Genomic DNA, 26,111 nt, shown 5'->3' on the forward strand with positions numbered 1-26,111 from the left:
TGGATTGAATTTGCGATTTTACCCCAAATTTGCCGTTTATAGCCTCTATATTTTATCGAACCCCTCCTAGAAATTTTGATCGAACGGTTTGAAATTTGGTCAGCAACCCCGCCGCACCCTTCCTCCACCATACAGCGTGCCGCAACGGCAAGGCAAGGGCCTGGGGTAACGCTATCCCGACCCCCGCCCACAGATACAACAGGGCAGACACCACAGAGCACCACGCCCACAACAGAACCCCCGACCCCACACCAAGATGAGACAAACTCACCTGGCAAGAAGTCCTCGGTCAGCGGCAAGCACCCGGGGCAGCATCCCCACCACAACCCTGCAACCACGCAAACACACCACATCACCGCCACTGCAACGATAGCCCAGGGAGAAACATTATCCAGCTCAGCTCCACCATCGCTTTTTTGATTTTCTAAGTAGGTCTCCAGTACTAAGAGGTTTGGCTGGAGGGTGTGGCCGTGGCGGCGTGGCATAATCCGACGTCACATCATGGCCTTACGGTTGGCTCCTATTTCCACATTTTTTTATCTGATCGGCACCAAATACAATATGATTGATATTTATCCAGCCCCCAAAAGATATCCAGCAATCCCAAGACATGCTTTGTCCGAGGACTACAACAACCAGCCCCAAGCCATGCACGAGGATTAGAAAATTTGGTACATAAATTTGTTAACTTCTCAGGCTCTACACCTTGGACCCATTGCCCAAACCCCACAGGAAGTCGGCCATTTTGAATATCTCTCGTTTTCACACTTCGAATCTGAAGAAGCTTTTGACTTAAAGTCTTCAAAATCATGCAGTATACTGTCAAGGCATTGGGAATCAAAAGTTATCAAAAGCTTTTTGCTACATGAAAGCATGTGGGCGTGGCCAAGCCTCAAAATCTCACTTCTTTTTCCACTTCCGCCTCTATGCCTGCTCAGACGCTTTTCTCCTAAGCTCCCTGCTTGCTTGCATTCTTTTACGCCTAACTTTTGATCTCTTAGCCAAAATTACGGAAATATTGGACTAAAACAACTTCTTACCAGCGACTCCCAAGGATTATTATTATTATTTGATTTTTTTATTTTTTCAAAGGACTTTGATGTTTTTATAATCGAACTCGAAAGCAGGACAAGTTAATGCCAGCTAATCAGCACAAAATGCCTCCCTTCACCACAGAGGACTTCGACAAACTTTTACAGAAATTGGCTGTTTTGGAGATGAAAATCCATCAACTAGAAGTGAATGTGGAGGTGAATATGGGGTACAACGATGATTCAACTCTGCCTGTGATCCCAAAAAGTGACAGCCAGCTCAACAACTCAGCCGGCAATCAGAACACTGAGAATAAACCTACCGGCAGACACCCTTGGCATGTTTTAGGCGCGTGCCCAAAAAAATCAAGGTGGACGACTCACTGGAAGATCCCGGCAGTTAAATAAATTAGAATGGCCAGAATTACAGAGAAATGCCCCTGTTTCCCCTGGGAAAAGGAGACTTCGACAGCGAGCGGCTGTCACAACAACTGATAGGAGTGAGACAGCTGGAAATAAAGGAATTCCCCTCCAAAACAGATTTGCCCCACTACAGAATGAAAACCAGGAAAACTATCCATCTTCTGAGATCAATAAAAGGTTTGAGAACAACCTTCATTCTAAACAGTCTTCTCCTAAATTGCCAGAGAAAACGTACCCCACCAGACCAAGAACCCTAATAGTGGGCAACACAGCTATGGATGGGATTAAAAACGTCTGCAACAAGAAAAACACAGAAGTTATGGTTGGTACCAGTAACGTGGTCTCTGATATCTCAGAGAATATTCTTGCAATCACAGAAAAGCGTCCGTCTCTAGAAAACCTTATTATACACTGTGGAGCCATGGATGACGTGGCTAAGAAAAAATCAGAAAGACTGAAGGAGGATTTCACTCGTCTTCTTAATATTGTTGGAGGTCTCAACATCAAGGTGTTTCTCAGTGGACCCTTTAAGCCGATTTTCTGTGGAGATTAGGTTTTTTTCAGACTTCTGAAGATTAATAAGTGGTTGGAAAAAACATGTGCCACCACACCTGTGAACTTCATCGACAACTTTAATACTTTTTGGGAAAAAAGACAACTCTTCAAGCAAGATGGCTTCTGTTTGAACAAGCCAGGAGCCAGACGTCTCACATCTAATCTCTTCTATTCAGTAAATAATCCGCCAGCAGCTTCGACCTTCAGCAGAGAACATGGAGTATCAACAACAATGATAACGCTGCCTCCAACAGCTCCAGCAGAAACAATCAGCCAGTTGGCTGAGAAAGACAGGTCATCACAAAAGGTCTCCCTGTCGAAATCCACAGGAGAAGTGGACCCCCCCCATTATACCCCTATCCCCCAAACCCAGACCCAGACTGACACCCCCGGTAAACCCCCCTAACCCCAGATCCCGACCCAGACCGCACAGAGCTCTCCCATCTCCCCACTGAGCCCGCTTTTTGCTTTACTGGATTGTGATAACATGAAAGGAGCTCTTAAAATCGGGACCCAAATGGCTCTGACCTCTTCTCCATTCAACACCCCTCGTGGCCGAGGCCCTGCTACTAAACCAACATCTTCCAAATGCCGCAGACCTCCACCACCTCCTAATCTATTTCCTCCTAATCAGGACCTTCAAATCACTTCTCTGTGATACAGTCTGGGCCCCAGTGGTAACTCTATCAGAAATGAGCATGTCCAGAAAAAACTTGGGCCCTTAATAGGAGATAGTGTATAATAGTTGTAAAGTCTCTGTGCTTATACGTGACAGAAAGAGCAAAGCCAAAAGGATAAGAGACAGTAATAAACAATCAACAAAAGCCATGAACTGTCAGGTACAACCAGACACAGAGTTAATATCAGCAACTAAGTCATATAAACTGGCTTTACTGAACATTAGATCACTGACAGGAAAATAATTTTTAATCAATGACTCCATTACTGACCACAAACTTGATGTTATGTTTTTAACAGAAACATGGTTACATGAATTTAATGAAGCTCCCATTCTGATAGAGGCGACGCCTCCGAACTACAATTTTCTTTGTGAGAGCAGACAACGAAGAAAAGTTGGAGGGGTGGCCACTTTGTTTAAAGATTTATTAGAGTGTAAAAAAGTATTTCTCGGCAAATTTGACTCTTTTGAATATTTGGCTCTCCGGGTAAAGAGCCCTGTCCGAATCATGTTCTTGAATATTTACAGGCCTCCTAAGTCCTAAACAAACTTTATCAGCGATTTTAATGAACTTTTATCTGTGATATGTGTTAATTATGACTGCTTAATTATTGTGGGAGACTTCAACATTCACATGGACAATCCTGAAGACAGAAGTGCAATAGATCTATGTGACACTCTTAGAAATTTTGGTTTGACTCAACATGTTAAAGAGCAAATGCACAAACAGGGACATATTTTGGACTTGATCATCACTAAGGGTCTAAACATTTCCAAGGTGTCTGTAACTGATGTTGCCTTATCTGACCACTTTTCTGTTATTTTTGAAAGCATCATCTGCAATGACTCAGTTTGCCAAAGAGACATGATGAGAAAACGCATCTTTAAGGAAGGTGCTGCTGATACTTTTAACCAGATTTACTCTTCTACCTCCACTTTGCCCTGTAACACTGTAGATGAGCTGGTAGATAACTTTCATTCTAAAATCTTGGACATCATTGATTCAATTCCTCCAATTAAAGTGAAAGTCGTTTCCGGGAAGAAAATGTCTCCATGGAGAAGTGCTCCACCAGTTAGAAGTGAAAAAAAGGAGTGTTGAAAAGCTGAACGCAGGTGGCGAAAGACTGGACTCCAGGTTCACTATATTATCTATAAAGAGAGACTATACAGATATAACCTACAACTGAAAAATGCAAGGGAATCCTTCTTTTCTGAAATCATCTGCAAAAACATTAGCAATGCTCGTGCATTATTTGCCACGGTCGACAGGTTAACAAACCCTCCTGTAACTGTAGCATCTAAACTCCACTCTACCAGGGCCTGCAATGAATTTGCTAAATTCTTTACTGAAAAAACCCAAAAGATCAGAGGGGCAGTCAGCACATCCACATCAACTCCAGTACCAATGTTGTCTCCAACTAGAACCGATTTTGACAAAATTTTCCAATTTCACCAAATAAACTGCAAAATTGTAGAAGAAATCGTACAGCAACTAAGCTCTTCCACCTGCTGTCTTGATCTTTTACCCACAGCTTTGCCTGTAATAACATCTGATTTAACTCAAATAATAAACACGTCCCTTTTGTCAGGTGTTTTCCCCCAGGCCCTAAAAACAGCAATTATCAAACCTCTATTGAAAAAGAGCAACTTGGACAAGCTGCTACTGCAGAACTATAGGCCTATATCAAACCTCCCCTTCATCAGTAAGATTATTGAAAAAGCTATGTTTCAACAGTTAAACAACTTCCTAACAATAACCAGCCGCTTCGATGTCTTCCAGTCAGGCTTCCGTGCTCACCACAGTACAGAGACTGCTCTTGTCAAGGTGTTCAATGACATCCGTATAAATGCAAACTGTGGAAGAACCACAGTGCTGGTATTATTGGACCTTAGTGCAGCATTCAACACTGTTGATCACTCCATTTTATTAGAGAGCCTGGAAAACTGAGTCGGCCTTTCTGGTACAGCACTCAACTGGTTTAAATCCTACTTGAAGGACAGGGACTTTTTTGTGTCAGTAGGTAACTTTACATCAGAGAGCACAAAAATCACCCAAGGGTCCATCTTAGGGCCCCTCCTATTCAATATCTACATGCTCCCCCTAACTCAGATTTTAACAAACAACAATGTAAGTTATCATAACTATGCAGACGACACACAGCTATACGTTACGATGTCACCAGGTGACCATGAACCCATTCAAGCGCTGGGTAAATGCTTAGAAGAAATCAATGCATGGATGGGCCTAAATTTTCTTCAGCTGAATCAAAACAAAACTGAAGTAATAATCTTTGGACCAAAGGAAGAGCGTTTAAAAGTTAGCACACAGCTTCAGTTAATACAGCTAGAAACCACCAGTCAGGCTTGAAACCCGGGTGTAGTGATGGACTCAGACCTGAACCTTCAGAGACACATAAAGGTAGTAACTATGTCGGCCTTCTATCACCTAAAGAACATCTCCAGGATTAAAGGACTAATGTCTCAGCAGGACCTTGAAAAACTAATTCATGCGTTCATCTTTAGTAGAATTGATTACTGCAATGGTGTCTTCACAGGTCTGCCTAAAAAGTCAATCAGACAGCTGCAGTTGATTCAGAACGCTGCTGCCCGCGTCCTCACTAGAACTAAGAAAGTGGAGCACATCACCCCGGTTCTAAAGTCCCTACACTGGCTCCCTGTAGCTCAGAGAATAGACTTTAAAATACTTCTGTTAGTCTATAAATCACTGAATGGCTTAGCACCAAAATACATTATAGACTTGTCAGTGTATCAACCACCCAGACCTACTCTGCATACCCAAAACCAGAACTAAACATGGAGAAGCAGCTTTTAGTTCTCATGCTCCACTAATCTGGAATAAACTGCCAGAAAACTGTAAAAGCGCCGAAACTCTAAGTTGCTTTAAATCAAGATTAGAAACTTATTTGTTTAGAGTGGCCTTTGACTGTGCCATTTAGGCATGATTAATTGTGTTTTCAGTCCAATTTTCCTTTCATTGTCATGTCCATCATTCTATTCTCTTTATTTTATTTTATTTTACTTTTTAAAATTATCTCTGTTGTTTGATTTTATCATTTGATTTGTTTTTCGGTGTCTGTATCTTTGTTTATTTGCTTTGTGATTGTATTGTAATTGTATGTAAAGCGATTTGAGTGTCTCGTTGCTGAAAAGCGCTATATAAATAAACTTACCTTACCTTACCTTCTCGCCATAAAAGACGAAATTGTTATAGCCTTCTCGCCATAAAGGACGAAATTGTTATAGGCCCTACAAGTAAAGTCACAGAGACACAAAACCTTCTGGAATTGATCCACATTGGGCCCTGAACAATATTCCATGGTCAAATGCTCACATCATCAAAGCCGAGCCCCCTGAGAACAGGAAGTGCGTTTCAATTTGGATAGTCCATATTTAATCCCCTTCACTTAATCAACATAAAACTGTCCACAGAGACAGATAACATGATGGTTTAATTTGGTCTACCCACTTGGCACCCACTTACAACAGAAGGTCACATGTTTCACTGGCTGATGTCCTTCTTTTACAGTCTGACTCTAGCAGGTTTGATTACGCAGAATGAGGTCATGTTGAGTCCCTCTCTGAACAGTAAATGTTGACCAGACAATTTGGACGTGGCAATGTGGCGCATTTCAATATCTAGCCATTGGCATACTTTTGGCTCTAAATCACATATGCATCATCCGATCTGCTTAAAACTGGAGATGAATGATCTTTGGTAACAGCTCTATTGTATTACACTGAAATTTGGATCTACTGTGTCCCTAAAATATAACAGCTCTATCTCCATGATGTATCATCAGATCCACAACATATTGTGTGTGATTCATCAATGAGGACTGCTCAACATGTTAGCATGATTGATTGATGATATCAAATTAGCCACGCCCACTGAGATTTATTTGCTGATTTCCTCTCCTTTAAAGCCTCCACAAGTTTCAAACTTGATCTAACACATAATAATTTTAAATGACATGATCAAACTACAAAAGCCAGTCTTCATTAATCCTAAACTAGTCTTGCCAACTGATTAAATGTGTGCGTAATGAGAGGTGTTACTTCTACAGCTACGTGAACACACATGAACTTTAGCTGCTACATCATGAACTGACTGATTGGTGTTGGCATGAAGAAGAAAAAAAGGAAATGCCATGAAACCTGCATTGTTTCAATTTGTATTTCTTTTTCCTCTAAAATTAATGAATACTCCCTGTAATTTGCTCCTGTCCTGTAGTTGGTGCTGCCAGAATACTCCATCCATGGGCTGTTCTGCATAATGTTCCTGTGTGCCCAGGAGTGGCTGACTGTGGGCCTTAACATACCCCTCCTCTTCTACAACACATGGAGGTAACTATGGAGTATGTGTGTTCTGTATGTTCAATGGTGTGTAGGAGTTCACACTTACTCCATCATTTAGTTTTTTTTTAAGCTTTTAGATTTTGATCATATCTGAGAAAGATCTAAACATGTATATGTTGATAAAGCCTGATGTCTTATTACTCCTTGCCACAGATAAGACAGGTTTACCAGAAGGCTGTCCAAAAGCCTGACGGGCTTTCGGTCAGTTCATCCTTTGGACAAATCCACTCATCTGTTTTGCCATTTAGTCCCAACCTTCAATGTTTTACAAGGGCATTCCTAACCCTCTACCTTTTCTACGTTTTGTCACGTTACAGCACAAACAAATATTTTTACAAATTAAACAAATTAAAAGTCCGGCATGCATTTCTATTCAAACTTAGCAAATCTGGACTATATAGAAAAGTGGCAAGAAGAAAGCCACGAGAATTAATGTTAGCAATTTGCCAGAAGCCATATACAGGACACAGCAAACATGTGGAAGAAGGTGCACTGGTCAGATGAGATCAAACGTTTTGGCGTACATGTGTGGTGGAAAACTAACAGTGCACCTCACTCTGAACACACCATCCCCATTGTGAAACACAATGGTGACACTATCATGTTGTGGGGATGCTTTTCTACAGCAGGGTCAGGGAAGCCAGTCAGAGTTGATGGAAGGACAGATACAGAAATAAACCTGTTAGAGGCTGCAAAAGACTTAATCAGTGGTGGAGATTCACCTTCCAAAAGGAAGACGACCCTAAACATGCCGCTAGAGATACAACAGAATGAGTTCTATTAAACCATATTCTAGTATTAGAATGGCCCAGTCAAAGTTCAATTGAGAATCTTTGGCAAGACTTGAAAACTGTTGTCCACATATTCTCTCCATCCAGTCTTAATGAGCTTGAGCTCTTTTGCAAAGAAGGGGTAAATAATTTCATTCTCTAGATGTGCAAAGCTGGTAGACATCGCCCAGAAGAGATGCTAATAAATTTTCTTCAGCTTTACAATTATGCCCTACTTTGTGTTGTTCTATCACATAACATTCCAATAAAATACAAGTTTGTGAATGTAAAGTGAAAAAATTTAAAAAAGTTCAAGGGGCATCAGCAGTATTTCTTGTTTCAGCAGCATAAAAAAAACTTCCTGTAGATTCTGTTCACATGCTGTGTGTAAAGTCTTCTGCCTACCCGATCTTTCTACATTAATTTTGAGGACAATTAAAGACTTGAATTAAGCTGACATTTAAAGTGAGAATATCAAACTAGACAGCTAACAGTTTTAAAGGGTCCTAAAGCCAGCTTGAAAAACAGGGCACCATATATTGACGTTCCTATTTTGATGCTCCCTCGTTATCTGTGCTCCTCTCCGCCGATCAGTGGATTAGACATGGACTCCTGGCAGTCTGATTGATTTAAGCTCATGTGCTCCACTGGCTGAGACTTAGACTAGTAGGCAGGACGCAAGAAGAAGAAAACATATTGCTGTCTCATTAACTGCAAACTGTGCCAGATGCCCACTGGCTACAGATGCCGCAGCTGGGAGAAGAGAGGAGAAGAAGAGAAATCCAGGCTGGGAGGCAGAAACAGAGGAGGGCATGATATAAGACAAGCAACAGCAGCAGATGGGATAAGAGAAAGGTTGTGAGTGATGAGTGAGAGATGTAACATTGACAAGGCGATTCTCAAAGGGAGGGTAGTTGGTTGAGGCTGTGCGTGTATGGGCATACATACTCTCACTGTGTCCATGTGCACTCTACAAATGTTTTCAGTAAGGTCTTGTTTCAGAGAACAGTCTGACAGTTCTGCAAAAAAAAAAAAAAACTCCATGTGCATAGAGGTTGCAAACCTTTTCTACAAACCACCTTTGAAATATGGCTACAAGGAGGATTTGCTCTTTTAACTTCCCTGAAGGTCCACAAATCAGGCATTCGAGCCGGCCACATCCCCTGACCATGTAAAGAGTATACAGATAAGGAAAGGAGGTGTGTTGGGTATAATGACTTCGCACATGCTCACCAACTTTGCTTTGAGACGACTTTCCATGATGTGGAAAAAGCAGCAGGCTGACGTCAATGCCCACACCATCTTAGATTGGGCTGGCTACTACATAACTTTAACCTTGTTGGTCTGGAATAGGGGTCTCCAACTCCAGTTCTTGAAAGCTACTGCCCTGAAGCTTTAGATGCGCACCTGCTTCAACACACCAGAATAAAATGAATGGCTTATTGCCAGGCCTTTCCAAATTTCCTGGCATGCTCAAGAGGTAATTCAATCATTTAAATCAGGTGTGCTGGGGCAAGTATTTATCTAAAAGTTACAGGGCAGTAGCTCTTGAGGACTGAAGCTGGAAACCCCTGGTTTGAACTCAAGAAAATGCTTGCTTACTGGTGTGTTTGGGTCCGTTGTCTTGTTGAAACATCCATTTCAAGAGCATCAGGCAATATGACTGCTTCAACTGATCCAGGATCACTTGTATGTGGTCAGTATGGGGCCATACCAACACTTCCAGTAATTCTGGTTCTTTTTTATGCTAAAGACAATTCTTAATGACTTTGGCTGTATGTTTGGGTTTGCTCACTTAGCATTTTGTTAATTGATAAAAATAAACAATCATCATTTATATTTCTGAAAGTATTCTTGGTTTACAGCATTTTTTCACACCTGCCTAAAACTTTTGCTCAATACTGTAGATTGAGAAACATCCCCATGACATTAAGCCTGAGCCTCAGTTCTATGTTACATTGAACTGTGACTTTCAGTGTTTCGGATCATCTAATACAGTGGGCAGCCACTAGACCCCACAAAAAACAAAGTCCTGCTTTCATCAGTACCCAAACATTTTGCTTAGTTGTCTTTATGCCAGTCAAGCTTCTTCTCAGAACGAGTATTTTTATTCACAATTGGGCAGCAATAAGTTGACTTTGCTTAGGCCCTGTCTAATTGGTCCAATTTTCACAGGTAAATGTGGGCCTTTTTGATCATTCTGAAGCTGATCAGTAGTTGAGTTTTTGCCAATCTGGCCTTTTCTTGGATCCATCAGATTAGCTGTTTTTTTTTTTATTCCATGACTTTCTGCTTGTTTTCATTTTAGAGTATTTAAGATCATTTTAGCAGAGCGGTCTATCATTTTCTGAACTCTCTCCTTTGCATTCAACTTTGCAATCAAAGTTCTTCTGTTCTTTGGAATTAGCCATTTTAGTCAGATTTTCACATTGCAATACAATATTACCAGCACAGACAATATTTACTACCATTCAAAGAATGAATGACCTCACCGATTGAACTCAACACTGGCATTATTTTAAACACTCAGATAACAACTCTGTTACACGGAACCAGCAGCATGTATGTCCCTACTGTTGGGCTGCTGGTTTAATATTACTCTACTACACCAATAAATTGTTTATTATATGTAAAACTAGAATTTCTACCAAAAGCAGAGGCTGTTGTCATCTTGAAGTATGATTATTTTAATGAGGTTTACGTTTTAGATATATTTCACCTTGTAAAAGCATAATTAGTTTATTTTTTTCCTCTTTCCGTCTAAATTTCTGATTAATGTATACAGAGTTAAAAAAATTAAATATTCACATTTAAAACAAAATGGCAAATAAGTTTTTAGAGTTTTATGTTAGAGTTACTTTGCTGCTTCATATAATACAGGATATTAGACTTTCTTAGTAGTGGTCAGACTAGTGAGAAATTTAAAAGAATAGTTTTTACCAGACTACAATCTCACAGTATTTCAATTTGTGCTTTCTGTTATCCTAAAAGCTTGCCATAAAATTCTTAGTTCAATTTATCATTTTTCAGCTGGCCCCTTTTCATAGTGTGCTCAGGTTTCTCTAAAATGTTTTGTTAGATTGTTCTCTGTTTTTTGCTAAGTATTTTAATGGCATTTGTATAACCTAATTTAAGCCTACTTGTACTAGTGTTGCTCACCAGTTTACCTCTTCTGCCTGTTCATCAGTCATTTTGCATGTATTTTATATAGAAATACATGGGACTGACATTACAGAACATGTTCATGATGATGCATCATCTGGCATAATGTTTGACATTTCATGTCTGCACGAGAGCACAAAAGACTGACAAGAGAACATAACATACATGTATGTTATAATTCATTTGCAGCACATTGGCCTAGAACTGGTTTTCAATGAAAATTAGTTACCATACATACAAACAAAAATGACCCATATTTCACTGTAAATAAATGGGCCAAATGCATCATAATGGCTGCTTCCTGGTTGGACTTTACCACCAAGAAGCGCCATCAGAAACTAATCAGAGACTGAAAAATAACCAGAAAAGGACCATGTTAATCTGACCCCTCTTCTGTGCTAAGAGAATTATGCATTGTAATAGAATCCTATTTATTTGAATCAGCTCTGTCAAATGAAATAACTATGAATCTTACAAAATGGTAATTGTGTGTAAGCAATTAGATGCTTTTTCCTCCAAGCAACATGCAATGGTAGCAACTCCTTTCTCTTGTCTAATTTCCCACATGGCACATTCTCTGTAACAGTTTAAACAGCCGTGCTGAAATGAGTCTCATTGGAATGTAAGAGCTCTAATGAACATTGCTGTGCCAATATTGCCCTCCAGGTTTTGCAATTTGGTGGCATTCTACATTTGTATTTTGACCCACTAGGATACAGAGTGGGAGGTAGATCCAGATACAAATCTTTTGGTAAGCCCTCTAGATTCAGGAACTTAGAACAAGCCCTTGAACACTTTTTAAACTACACAAAAAAACAAATACTTTCTTCAGTATTGTTTCAACATTTGTTTACCTCTTTGGAAACTAAAATTGCAGTTCTCTAATTTTCCTTTTGCTAAGTCTTGCCTTTGTCATACCCAATCAGTTCACTCAGAGAATAGTTTTAGTAACCAGTATACTGTGAGTGAGCCTTAGAAATTTTCATCTTTACATTATGGAAAATAATGAACTTTATCACAATATGCTAATATTTTGAGAAGGACCTGTATGTGTGCCTGTTTTAAGGGAGAAACATTCAAATTCCAAAAACAGACAGGCACATTTTATACATAACCTTTCTTAAAGTATGCATCCCAACTTTAATTATCCCCAAAAAGCTGAATGGTTATTGTTCCGTGGAACTTTTTTTTAAAGGTTCCTTTCCTCCAGCCATTGCTTCACTAAGGTCTTCTGCATGATGATGTACCACCAGATTCATCATGCCATGTCTTCCATACTGTCTTCCTCCCCATTTCCCTTCCATCACCTTTCCCATTTAACCCCCCCACACCCACCTCCATTATCGCCACCATTCCTTGTGCTCTGGAACGGGTCAACTACCCGGGGTGTGGTCTTTGCCCTCTGCGGCAGGTACTTCCATTCCCCGACGGACACTAAGGAGCTGATCTATGACCCAGCATCTGTGATGAATGGCGACACGCTCAAGTTCTGCCAGAAGGAGGCATGGTGCAAGCTGTCCTTCTTTGTCCTGTCCTTCTTCTACTATCTCTACTGGTAAGCACAGGGCGGGGCGGGTGGGGTCACCCATTGAAACATTACTTTGATGTGTAGTTACATTATTAATGCTGAACTGAGAGGGCTTGGAAACTTTGAGTAATCTTGGTCTTTGAAGAGCAAAGGTTGGGTAGTCACATCTACCACTATTCTACAAAAAGGTTTGGTTTGATTCTCCAGCTCTGAAGCAAAATGTGTGCAAATCTCTGAATAAAGTAACCATTTCTCTAGCAATCACATGCTACTTCCTCTGTGTGATGTAAGTTTAGTCAGGGTAGGACTGTTTGCTAATAGGCCAACTATTGCTAATGCATGTGATGTTAGGAGAATTTGATTCTTTACTTCATTGACAAGCACCCTTAAAAACAACATAGGAGGAAAAATAAATTCCTTTGCTGTATTCTTGTTGAAATGTGAATGTTTCTATGATTAATTTATTAAAGGTTATATTTTTGCTAACTGTTTTTAATGTTTCCTCTGAAACTGCCTGTTGTTATATGATGATGATAATACACACAATTTTCCTCTGTATGTCTAACAATGCTGTTATTAATCACTCTGGATCCCTGTCCCATGTGTCATGTGGGTGCTGCAGTGTGTGGAACCTGGAAATATCCCTCTATTAGGTCTTATCAGTGGAAACACTTAAAGGTACAATCCTTACTTTTTTTGACGCTTTATTTTGTCATAATCATTTGGAAAGAAAAAGTAATATTCAGGAGGCAAATTTGACTCTATGTTCAACTCAGCATCGTGGTTTATCAGAAATATATGTAAAATGTTTTTTGGATGATAACATTTTCGAGGATTTGTTTAGAGTAGCTTTGAAGAGGTTATTTGAAAACAAAATAAAAAAGAGAAATTTTGATACAGTTGAAACAAATCATTTCCATACACTTTAAAAAGATTTATAACCTTTTTGTCTGACTTTCCGACATTAAATCAGTCAAAACATTTTCTGTTGTACAATTAAAAAACAGGAAATCCAGCTAGGACAACCAAACTTATTTATATTTGCTAAATGCCAGAAAAATGAGAGAGGAAGTCAGGTGTTTACATACATTAACATTACTGTGCTGTTAAACAATATGGAAAATCCCAGTTGATGTCATGCATTTGTGAGCTTCTGATAGCTTTATTAACAACAGAACACAACGCCTTGTGAAGATGCTAACTCAAGGTGATAAGAGAGTGTACTCACCATAGTGAAATAGATACCTATTAGATCAAATAGACCACTCAGAGAGGAAGATGCTATTAGTCCAAAAGCAACATAAATAGCCAGATTACTGTTTGCAATGGACTCTGGAAAAAAGACCTTAACTTTGGGAGACATTTACTGTGGTCCAAAGAGACTAAAATTCAAGTGTTTGGCCATAATGTTACATATGTAACATTATTATAAAGTAAAGAGGGAAGTTGCAGACAAGCAAGTACCATCCCTACAGTGAAGTACAGGGGTGGTAGCAATATCTTGCAGGGTTCATTATAGCTAACAAAAAAATTTAAACTGAAATTGAGAAAACATTTTCGTTAACTGAAACAAATAGAAAAACATACTTCAAAGAGAAAAGCTATAACTTACTGGATCTGTGTTGTGTGTTTATAAAACTAACTCAAACGTACTGAAATTATAGTTATAATACCCTTTGTTTTTCTGTTTAGAAATGTATTTATAAGCCTTGCAAACTGGTAGGAAATTGATATTTTTCCACATGAGTAGTTTACGTCAGGAGTCGGCACCATACGGCACCCGATAGTCCCTTTCAACACTTTATAAATTACATTTTTGCTCACCTGGCTAGCCCGCAAAATGATGACAGCAAAAGTTGGGAGAAAGCGCCATAAAATCCTATTTGGGTTTTCTTTAAGTATGGCTGCGTCTTGTTGTTGAAAGGGGCAATTAAATATGTGGAATACTTCTCAAGGGGAGAAGTCGCGAGTACCTTGACAAGATGTCCTCTCAGAGTATCCCCAAAACAGAAGCCACATCACAGCCAGGAAGGAAACAACCATAATGTAGCTTTCAGCATGGACCAAGCCACTGGCCAGTTAATACACAGGAACACTGCAGGCAGGAGGATGTGTTAGTGAATATGTCTATTGAGACCGCATATAGTCCGCACGACTATGTGACCAAGATTAAGTTTACAGTTGATGCATTCAGTCATGTTTAGAACCTTGTTAATCAAACACTGAGTGGGCATGCGTTTATGTTTATTTTATAGTTTTCATTGTGCTGGAAAGTGTTCTGGAGATGCAAGATTATCCTGGATGCTGTGAAATGGAGAAATAAATATCTGCACTTGTTAGAGACTCTCTTCTGGGATTTTTTTATGTCGAGGGCTTCTACATGTAGGCTGGGAAACCTGATATGCTCTTTTGCTAGTCAGTCTGAAACATAAATTAGTAAAAAGAAAAGACAAATGGTCTATAATAGGTTGTTTTGTAGTTCCTATTAATAGTACAGTATGAAAGCATTTTTCAAAGTCAGTCCTTGGTTTTCATTTTGGTATTTTTAATGGTCCCATGTGGCCCCCACGTGAAAGATTTCTGGAAGAGCCACCACACTGAAGGCTGCTATCATGTAGACTGACAGTTGTTCAACATTAATTGGATATATTTTTGAAAATGGCATCTTGTGTTGAGTCTTTATTACCCAATACATACAGGGGTTGTACAATGAAACTGAAACACCTGTCATTTTAGTGTGGGAGGTTTCATGGCTAAATTGGACCAGCCTGGTAGCCAGTCTTCATTGATTGCACATTGCACCAGTAAGAGCAGAGTGTGAAGGTTCAATTAGCAGGGTAAGAGCACAGTTTTGCTCAAAATATTGAAATGCACACAACGTTATGGGTGACATACCAGAGTTCAAAAGAGGACAAATTGTTGGTGCACGTCTTGCTGGCGTATCTGTGACCAAGACAGCAAGTCTTTGTGATCTATCAAGAGCCACGGTATCCAGGGTAATGTCAGCATACCACCAAGAAGGATGAACCACATCCAACAGAATTAACTGTGGACGCAAGAGGAAGCTGTCTGAAAGGGATGTTTGGGTGCTAATCCAGATTGTATCCAAAAAACATAAAACCACGGCTGCCCAAATCACGGCAGAATTAAATGTGCACCTCAACTCTCCTGTTTCCACCAGAACTGTCCGTCGGGAGCTCCACAGGGTCAATATACACGGCCGGGCTGCTATAGCCAAACCTTTGGTCACTCATGCCAGTGCCAAACGTCGGTTTCAGTGGTGCAAGGAGCGCAAATCTTGGGCTGTGGACAATGTGAAACATGTATTATTCTCTGATGAGTCCACCTTTACTGTTTTCCCCACATCCGGGAGAGTTACGGTGTGGAGAAGCCCCAAAGAAGCATACCACCCAGACTGTTGCATGCCCAGAGTGAAGCATGGGGGTGGATCAGTGATGGTTTGGGCTGCCTTATCATGGCATTCCCTTGGCCCAATACTTGTGCTAGATGGGCGCGTCACTGCCAAGGACTACCGAACCATTCTTGAGGACCATGTGCATCCAATGGTTCAAACATTGTATCCTGAAGGCGGTGCCGTGTATCAGGATGACAATGCACCAATACACACAGCAAGACTGGTGAAAGATTGGTTTGATGAACATGAAAGTGAAGTTGAACATCTCCCATGGCCTGCACAGTCATCAGATCTAAATATTATTGAGCCACTTTGGGGTGTTTTGGAGGAGCGAGTCAGGAAACGTTTTCCTCCACCAGTGTCACGTAGTGACCTGGCCACTATCCTGCAAGAAGAATGGCTTAAAATCCCTCTGACCACTGTGCAGGACTTGTATATGTCATTCCCAAGATGAATTGACGCTGTATTGGCCGCAAAAAGGAGGCCCTACACCATACTAATAAATTATTGTGGTGTAAAACCAGGTGTTTCAGTTTCATTGTCCAACCCCTGTATATACATAATTACATAAACACGATACTCTGACATTTTTGAATCCAGCGCCTAAAAGTTTACCCAAATATGAAAAAAAACTAAACGTTTCATTAGCACTACAAATGACAACTAAAACTAAGCATTATTAATATAATAACTAATAAAAACTAGCAAACCCACTCCTAAAACTAATTAAAACTAACTGAATTAGAGAAAAAAAAGTTACTACTAAATAAAACTAAACTATAACAAAAAAATCCAAAACTAACTTTAATATGTTATATGTTGTAGGGGTGTTTTGCTGCAGAAAGACCTGGTTCATTTCACATCATGTAATCATCAGGATACAACATCATGTGGAAATATTAAAGCAACATCTCAAGACTTCAACCAGAAGTTTACAGTTTGGACACAGATTGCTATTCCAAATAGACAATTATCTTAAGCATAACACCAAATTAGTAATAAAGTAGCTTAAGGACAACAAGGTTAATGTTTTGGAATGACTATCATAAAGTTCTGATCTCAGTCCCATAGAAGATCTGTGGGCAGAGCTGAGATGGTGTGTGTGAGCAAGGAAGTCTACGAACCTGACTCAGTCAGGAGGAATGGGCCAAACTTCCAGCAAGGTTTTGTGGGAAATTTGTGGAAGAACAACTGTAACAGGTGACCCAAATCATACAAAAGGCAGTTCCACCAAATAATAATCATATGTTTGTAAACTTGAAGATGAAACAATTTTCCCTCTCATTACTCTGGCATTGATCAAACAGAAATAATTTGGTAATACTAACTGATCGAAAACAGAAAAATATTTAATGTAATTTAATGTCAGGCAGTGTGTCTGTTTTTACAGATCATGTAATCATGTGGTTTCAGATGTATATATGAAGCAAACAAGCCTTCTGAAAAAATGTTAATCAAATATCATGAAGACAATGAAAATGAAGTTAAGGTCAAGCTGAAGTGTTCCCTCCTGGCATGGTATACTGGCCAAATATTTAGAGACTGGCTTCAAACAGCTAATGTGTTGAGCTCATTTGTTTCACATCCATTTTCATACCAGTGACTTCATCGATAGAAAGAGTAGCTTTTTGGAAAAACATCATATCCTTCTAGTAGACGCCAAATGATCGAGTACGCCAGTATATTCGACATTTCTGTAGTTAATGTGTGTACAGTCTGAGGCATCACCATCAGCATGGAACAAAACATTATGATCAGTGGCCCAGTATGAAAACTGGAGCATAAACAATGGTGTTATCTCTAGCGTTAATGTTATCTTTGTCTTCAAGAAAAATAAATCAACATGTGGTTGGTGTTTATGTCATGGCACTGGGTGTCATCAGCTATGAATGTAGCACTCAGCTTAAACTGAAATCATCTTGCTTCTCCATCTCACCCCATCCCGCCCGGTTCTGGCTCATGTTGGATTGTTTTAGAGACCGACGATGGCAGCAGCAGCAACAGTCAGGTATTCTGCAGCACGAGGTGACGAGGCCCTTCACTTTCAGTTCCATCAGGTTCAATATAGTTGCATCTTCTAGTCTTGTTTTCTCACGATTTAAATGTGTTCCTGTCTTGGTGTGGTTTTTGGAGCAACTAGCTAGGGAAATTTGGATTTTCTGTGTCAGGCTTTTTTCTACATGTTTAGGTATACATTTATAAAGAAAGATCATCAGTGATAGGAAATCATAATTGTACTTTGTTGCTGAAAGTTTGGGTTGAACACTGAACGTAACTGCTGCTAAAATATCTAAGATCAACCCATGATTGAATATAACAGGAACACCTGGAAGCTAACAAAGGTCTGTTACTCAATTTTGACCAAACAGTAGCCTATCTGAAAAGTTTGGGTTGCATTTGTATTCAGCATCCCTGAGTCAGTGATTTTTGTCCATTCTTCATTGCAAAATAGGTTAAACTGAGTAAGATTAGATGGGACTGGACTTTGACTGGACCATTTTATCCAATTATAATGTTTTGACCTAAAAACCATTCCACTGTAGCTTTGATCGATGTTCTCCTTGAAGTCTCAAGTCTTTTGGAGCCTCCAACACGTTTTCATACAGGAAAGCCCTGTATTTAGCTCCATCCATTTTCCCATAATAATCCAAGATGGCACCGCTGATGGCAGCCTTAAAGCTTTGCTCTCTCGTTTCTGTTTGCTCTCTGTGTTTTTGTGGTGCTTTCTGCTACCATTCTGTGGTCTCTTTCAGCAGAGAGGAACTTCTAAACATCAGACAGTCTTCTCTTGGCATTTCTTTACCATCATTCATTGACGAAAGCTTCACGGAGATCCTGGCTGGAGATGGTGGAGAGGCGTGCTTGTGAAGCTCCATCAGCGGGAACTATACTCACCCTTGCCTTTATTCCACCTGGCAAATGTGTGTTCCCTGGCCAACAAGATGGATGAACTGCTTCTCCTCACCTGTAAAAACTCTGACCTCCATGGATCTGCCACCCTCTGCTTTAGCAAAACCTGGCTGAGTAAGAACACCCCGGACTGCACTCTTCTGATACCGTGCTTTCAGCTGTTTAGAGTGGACCACAACGCTGACTTATCGGGGAAAGAGCGAGGGGGCGGATTGTGCTTTTATATAAACGAAAGTTGATGCATCAAGGTGTCGCAGAAGACATAGTCCTGACCTGGAGTCATTTCTAAAAACTGTAAATCGTTTTATTCACCAGGAGAGTTCTCCTCGCCTGTACTGGTTGGCACTTACATACCTCCTCAAGGCTCCACTTTGCTGAGCTGATAACAGACGTGGAGAAGAAAAGTCCAGACTCATTCTTGTTCTTGGGGACTTTAACAGTGCAAACCTCTCCAATGAACTTCTCAAATGCAGACAGCACATTAACTGTCCCACCATGGATAAAAACACTCTGGACCACTGCTACACAACTTTAAAGGATGCATATCATTCTGTCACCGGGGCTGCTTTGGGACCTTCTGCCCACCCTCTGGTCCATCTCATCCCAATGTACAGGCAGAAATTAAAAGCTTCTAAACCTGTGGTTCGGACTGTTGAAAAGTGGACTGATGACTCAAACCAGATGTTACAGGCCAGCTTTGACTGCACAGATTTGATTGTTTTTGAAACTTCAGCCACTGATTTAAACCAACAGGTGGTGACATCATACATCCGTTTCCTCTGAGGACGTGTGTGCAGATCAAGACCTTTTGCGCATACAATAACAATAAACCTTGGTTCACTTCTCATCTGAGGCAACTGCGCAGGAATAAGGAAGAGGCTTACAGCAGTAAGGCCCGGGCCCTGTATAAGCAGGCCAGGAACAAACTGACCAAGGAGATTAAAGCAGCGAAGAGAAGCTATTGTGAGAAGCTAAAGAAAAGCTTAACACATGGAGATGCTTCTGCTGTTTGGAATGGTTTGAAAAACCTGACTGCCTACAGGAGACCTTCCCCCAACCCTGAGCAGAATCCTCACCTGACAAGTCAGTTGAACGGCTTCTACTGCAGATATGAAAAGCGGTACTTCAAACCTCAACTCAACTCCTCCGAATCCCATTCCAACACATATTCTTGCCATACGCCAACCACCGCCCTACCTTCAGACCCCCTGCCTGCATTTCGGCTCTTAAAGGAAGATGTAAATTGGGTCTTTCAGCGCCTGAAAACAAGGAAGGCCTCAGGACCTGATAATGTCTCCCCATCATGCCTGAAAGCCTGCGCCCACCAACTGGCACCCATCTTCACTGAGATCTTTAACAAGTCACTGGACCTGTGTGAGGTTCCCTCCTGCTTTAAAAGCTCCACCATCATCCCAGTATCCAAGAAACCCACCATCACAGGATTACATGACTAAAGACCTGTCGCCCTGATGTCTGTGGTCATGTAAGCCTTTGAGCAACCGGTGTTGAAGCATTTGAAGGACATCACAGGCCCCCTGTGATGCTCACCAAGTTCAAAGTCTCGGCCTTCACCTGTAGGTGGATCAACAGCTTCCTGAAGGACTGACAGCAGAAGGTGAGGTGGGGAACATCTTCTACCACACAGGAACCAGCACCACTGGTGCCCCGCAGGGGGGTGTTCTCCCCACTCCTCTACTTTTACTACACAAATGACTGCTCCTCAGCAGACCCCAATCAAGACTGTGAAGATGACAGTGGACTTTAAGAGAACACCACTCGCATATACCCCCCTCACCATCCTCAACAACACTGTGTCTGCTGTGGACCACTTCCGGTTTCTAGGAACCACCAATTCTCGAAACTTCAGATGGTTCTCACGAATATACAATGTTTGGAAGAAGATCCCAGCAGACACTGTACTTCCACAGGCAACTCAAGAAGTACAGCCTTCCACAGGAGCTGCCAGTCGGCTATTACCTTCAGGTCGGCGCTACACAGCACTGTCTGCTAAAACCAGCCACCACAGAGAACGTTTTTTCACCCAGGCTGTTTCCCTGATGAACACTTGACAGTCAGAGTTCCAGAACAACACCATGCATACTTGGACTGATCTCAGTTGTGTATATATGTACAGGTCCTTCTCAAAATATTAGCATATTGTGATAAAGTTCATTATTTTCCATAATGTAATGATGAAAATTTAACATTCATATATTTTAGATTCATTGCACACTAACTGAAATATGTAAGGTCTTTTATTGTCTTAATACGGATGATTTTGGCATACAGCTCATGAAAACCCAAAATTCCTATCTCACAAAATTAGCATATTTCATCCGACCAATAAAAGAAAAGTGTTTTTAATACAAAAAACGTCAACCTTCAAATAATCATGTACAGTTATGCACTCAATACTTGGTCGGGAATCCTTTGGCAGAAATGACTGCTTCAATGCGGCGTGGCATGGAGGCAATCAGCCTGTGGCACTGCTGAGGTCTTATGGAGGCCCAGGATGCTTCGATAGAGGCCTTTAGCTCATCCAGAGTGTTGGGTCTTGAGTTTCTCAACGTTCTCTTCACAATATCCCACAGATTCTCTATGGGGTTCAGGTCAGGAGAGTTGGCAGGCCAATTGAGCACAGTGATACCATGGTCAGTAAACCATTTACCAGTGGTTTTGGCACTGTGAGCAGGTGCCAGGTCATGCTGAAAAATGAAATCTTCATCTCCATAAAGCTTTTCAGCAGATGGAAGCATGAAGTGCTCCAAAATCTCCTGATAGCTAGCTGCATTGACCCTGCCCTTGATAAAACACAGTGGACCAACACCAGCAGCTGACACGGCACCCCAGACCATCACTGACTGTGGGTACTTGACACTGGACTTCTGGCATTTTGGCATTTCCTTCTCCCCAGTCTTCCTCCAGACTCTGGCACCTTGATTTCTGAATGACATGCAGAATTTGCTTTCTTCCGAAAAAAGTACTTTGGACCACTGAGCAACAGTCCAGTGCTGCTTCTCTGTAGCCCAGGTCAGGCGCTTCTGCTGCTGTTTCTGGTTCAAAAGTGGCTTGACCTGGGGAATGCGGCACCTGTAGCCCATTTCCTGCACACGCCTGTGCACGGTGGCTCTGGATGTTTCTACTCCAGACTCAGTCCACTGCTTCCGCAGGTCCCCCAAGGTCTGGAATCGGCCCTTCTCCACAATCTTCCTCAGGGTCCGGTCACCTCTTCTCGTTGTGCAGCGTTTTCAGCCACACTTTTTCCTTCCCACAGACTTCCCACTGAGGTGCCTTGATACAGCACTCTGGGAACAGCCTATTTGTTCAGAAATTTCTTTCTGTGTCTTACCCTCTTGTTTGAGGGTGTCAATAGTGGCCTTCTGGACAGCAGTCAGGTCGGCAGTCTTACCCATGATTGGGGTTTTGAGTGATGAACCAGGCTGGGAGTTTTAAAGGCCTCAGGAATCTTTTGCAGGTGTTTAGAGTTAACTCGTTGATTCAGATGATTAGGTTCATAGCTCGTTTAGAGACCCTTTTAATGATATGCTAATTTTGTGAGATAGGAATTTTGGGTTTTCATGAGCTGTATGCCAAAATCATCCGTATTAAGACAATAAAAGACCTGAAATACTGCGATGGACAGCGATCTGTCCAGGGTGTACCCTGCCTCTCGCCCATAGACTGCTGGAGATAGGCACCAGCTCCCCCGCGACCCACTATGGAATAAGCGGTAGAAAATGACTGACTGACTGAAGACCTGAAATATTTCAGTTAGTGTGCAATGAATCTAAAATATATGAATGTTAAATTTTCATCATGACATTATGGAAAATTATGAACTTTATCACAATATGCTAATATTTTGAGAAGGACCAGTATATTTAAAAAGATATTCTTTATTATTGACAGAAAAGTGTTCCAGAGTCAAATTCCTTGTTTGTCTGTACAAACTTGGCAATAAAACTGATTCTGATTCTTATTTTGATAAGCTCTGACCAGCTTCCCTATCTTTACTGAAGAAAAGCCTGTCAACAGCACGATGCTGCCACCACCATGTTTGAGTGTTGGGATGGTATTTTCAGGATGATGTGCACTGCTAGTTTTCCATCTGACCTTCTTCCAAATGTTTGCTATGCTCACCTATGGGGCATGTGGCAAACTGCAATGAGGGCTTCTCGTGGCTCACTTCTTGCTACTCTTCCATTAAGGCCATATTTGTGGAGTGTATGACGAATAGTCATACTGTCGACATAAACCCGACCAGAGTTGTGAACCTCTGACTTCTAAAGGCAGTTGATTGCTCTGGATTTTATTTAGGGATGTCAGACTAAAGGAGACTAAATACAAATACACAACTGATTTTTCAAATCTTTAATTGTAAAACACTGTGCCCCATATTGTGTTGGTCTATCATATAAAATCCTAATAAAATACAAGTTTGTGTTTATAAAGTCACAAAAATTTACTGAGTCAACTGATACTTCACATGTAATTCTTCAACTTTTGCTACTTACATGTAATAAAGCCAATTTAAAATAAGCAAAGAATTGTTGCAACAAAGTCTTAGAATAAGATAAGAGAATAATGGAAACCAAACTGACCCAAACTGCAAAAATCACACCCATGCTCATTGTTCTAAGAATACAAAGACTAAATCCCTGGTGTAAGTTGGTGTAAGAAAGAAAGATGGCTGCAGCTGTACTGATGCTCAGGGTGAATCATTGATGGATGTGATTGAACTGGAAGTGAAGCAGCCTGAAACCTGCTCTGTGGGGCTTGTGTCTGTTTTCTCAATCCTTCTTTCTCTGTGGCAACCAAAATCCAACTCGCCTGCCCCCCTGACCTCCTTCATACCTGCACACAATGACAGGAAACACAATGCAGCAGTTCCTTACAGGATGAATGCACCGACTCAAACTGCATAGACCTTATTGTTTCCTTGTTGACCTGGCAAATCAAGACATGAGATAATATCACAGCAACATCTTTAGCTGTCTTTAAAATGAAATCTGCCTGCCGGTATGCTCCTGCCTTCCCAGCCTCTAGGTGAGCACCTCCTCCTCACACTTTATGATAGTGACACCCTGCCTGACTAACCGAGCACCCCTGGGAGTGTGATCTGTACCCCTCTTTCTCTCCTCCTGTACCTTTTGTCATAGGGATGCTGCGCGGAATGTTTTGTTCTTCAGTAGCCAACACTTTCCCTCCTGACGAGATGAGCGCAGGTTTTCTGTTTGTCGCCGAGCATGTTGGATGTACAGCAGACCTCTAACCCTGTTCTTTTCTTTCCATCCTACTGCAGCATGAACTGCCAAGACAGTTTTCTGTCATATATCATACATGCACATAAGATTAACCTGACATCATTTACAATGGCAGACAGATGTTAAAGGCTAATGGAACATGAGATACGCCACATCTGTCAACATAGCAGAAAGGCTGACAGAAAAAAAGTGTTAAACTGGCTTTAAAGCTTTTATCTGTCAGCATCAGCCAGTTTGGGTAGGATTGTAGGTAGGAAGTGCGGGTATAAAAACAGCATCAGATTTAGTTTTGGTTCCCTTGGTTTTTCCTCACAGTTTCTGTTGAGTTGTCCAAGCTCGTTTTCCTTAGCTGCTTTATTTTCTAAAGCATTACAGTTATGACTCAGAACAGTTTAATTAAAATAGAAATCTAAACCTTTTTTATATCGGGATGAAGATCAGCTCCTCCAAGTCCGAGGCCATGGTTCTCGACCGGAAAAGGGTGGCTTGTCCTCTTCAGGTTGGAGGGGAGTTCCTGCCTCAAGTGGAGGAGTTCAAGTATCTCGGGGTCTTGTTCATGAGTGAGGGAAGAATGGAGCGGGAGATCAATAGACAGATCGGTGCGGCTGCGCCAGTAACGGGGGCACTGTGCCGGTCTGTTGTGGTGAAGAGAGAGCTGAGCCGAAAAGCGAAGATCTCGAATTAGTCTACGTTCCTACCCTCACCTATGGCCTTGAACATTGGGTCATGACTGAAAGAACAAGTTCCCAGATACAAGCGGCTGAACTGAGCTTCCTCTGTAGGGAGGTGCTCGGAGTAGAGCCGCTGCTCCTCCACATCGAGAGGAGCCAGTTGGGGTGCCAGATGCCTCCTGGACGCCTTCCTCGGGAGGTGTTCCAGGCACGTCCCACCAGGAGGAGCCCCAGGGGACGGCCCAGGACATGCTGGAGGGAGTATGTCTCTCGGCTGGTCTAGGAACGCCTTGGGCTCCCCCTGGAGGAGCTGGAGGAGGTGTCTGGGGAGAGGGACGTGTGGGTCTCTGCTGAGTCTGCTGCCCCCACGACCAGGTAAAGCGGAAGACGATGAGTATGAGTACGAGTACGATTTTTAAAAAGATTTACTTTGGCCATAGTGGTCTTTATGGTACAGTAATCAGACAGGAAAGATGGTGGAGAGGAAGAGAATGTCCCAAAATCGGGAATCCTGGGTTCAATTCCCGATCTCAGGACATCGGCCTCTTCACTCAGTATGCACACTCTATCAACTGAGCCACCATCACCCCCCTATTAACATTTTGATCAAAAATGTTTATTAAAGTTTTTTCAAATTACAAATATTAAATATTGCTATTTTACAGGAATCAAACTGTAAATATGCCATATCGTATTATATAAGGCCAGAAATCTGCTGATAAAGGTCAGCCCCAACAAATAAAGAGCAACACAGTTGAACTGTATTTTCACATACACACAAAAGGAAAATTTTCAAGGTAAGACATTATGTCTGCCAACCATTGTGTATGTGTGGCCGGGGCAGCATCTTTCCACTCTCCAGCAAGAGCCAATAAATGATATTTTGTTCTTAGATCTTCATGATGCTTTCACAGCAAAACATGACATTGACATATGATAGGTGATTAGCCCAGTGTTTAATCACACTTCACTTTCTTTCCATTATCCCAAGTCCCAAAGCTCTGCCTGATCTTGGTCACTAAGATCTATATCAGATAAAAACCAGAATTTATAAGTAGCCAAAATGCACAGTTAGAAAGCAGAGTTTTATTCCGATGCACATGGAATATTAAAGTTAACAAAATATTGCATCCAGACATAACTTTGTCATTGAGATATTGTACAAATTGATATTGTGATGCTGCCTGCAATTTGACTTACTGAAGAGCTCTAAATTCCTTCTGTCTTCACTAGGCCTGAGCAATAATCTGTTCAGAACACATAAACACTGGGACACTACCAGACTATATGAACAAATAGGGGATAGCAACTGAATTAAACAATGAC

General features: G+C 41.3%; 1 protein-coding gene across 3 annotated transcripts in view; it reads left to right on the forward strand.

Moving 5' to 3' along the window:
• Nucleotides 1-26,111, forward strand: part of cnih3 (cornichon family AMPA receptor auxiliary protein 3) — a 126,468-nt gene that overhangs the window by 94,530 nt on the left and 5,827 nt on the right. The window contains exons 4-6 of one of the 3 annotated variants that reach the window (XM_047388924.1): nucleotides 6,941-7,053; nucleotides 12,409-12,552; nucleotides 13,148-13,203. In XM_047388924.1, coding sequence (XP_047244880.1) covers nucleotides 6,941-7,053; nucleotides 12,409-12,552; nucleotides 13,148-13,178 — 288 coding nt within the window. In that variant the 3' untranslated portion in view covers nucleotides 13,179-13,203. Of the gene's footprint in view, nucleotides 1-6,940; nucleotides 7,054-12,405; nucleotides 12,553-13,147; nucleotides 13,204-26,111 lie in introns of all 3 variants that reach the window. The other 2 variants (XM_047388923.1, XM_047388925.1) reach the window with 2 other exon arrangements.

The sequence above is a fragment of the Girardinichthys multiradiatus genome, chromosome 15 (assembly GCF_021462225.1).
Source record: "Girardinichthys multiradiatus isolate DD_20200921_A chromosome 15, DD_fGirMul_XY1, whole genome shotgun sequence".
Taxonomy (NCBI): Eukaryota; Metazoa; Chordata; class Actinopteri; order Cyprinodontiformes; family Goodeidae; genus Girardinichthys; species Girardinichthys multiradiatus.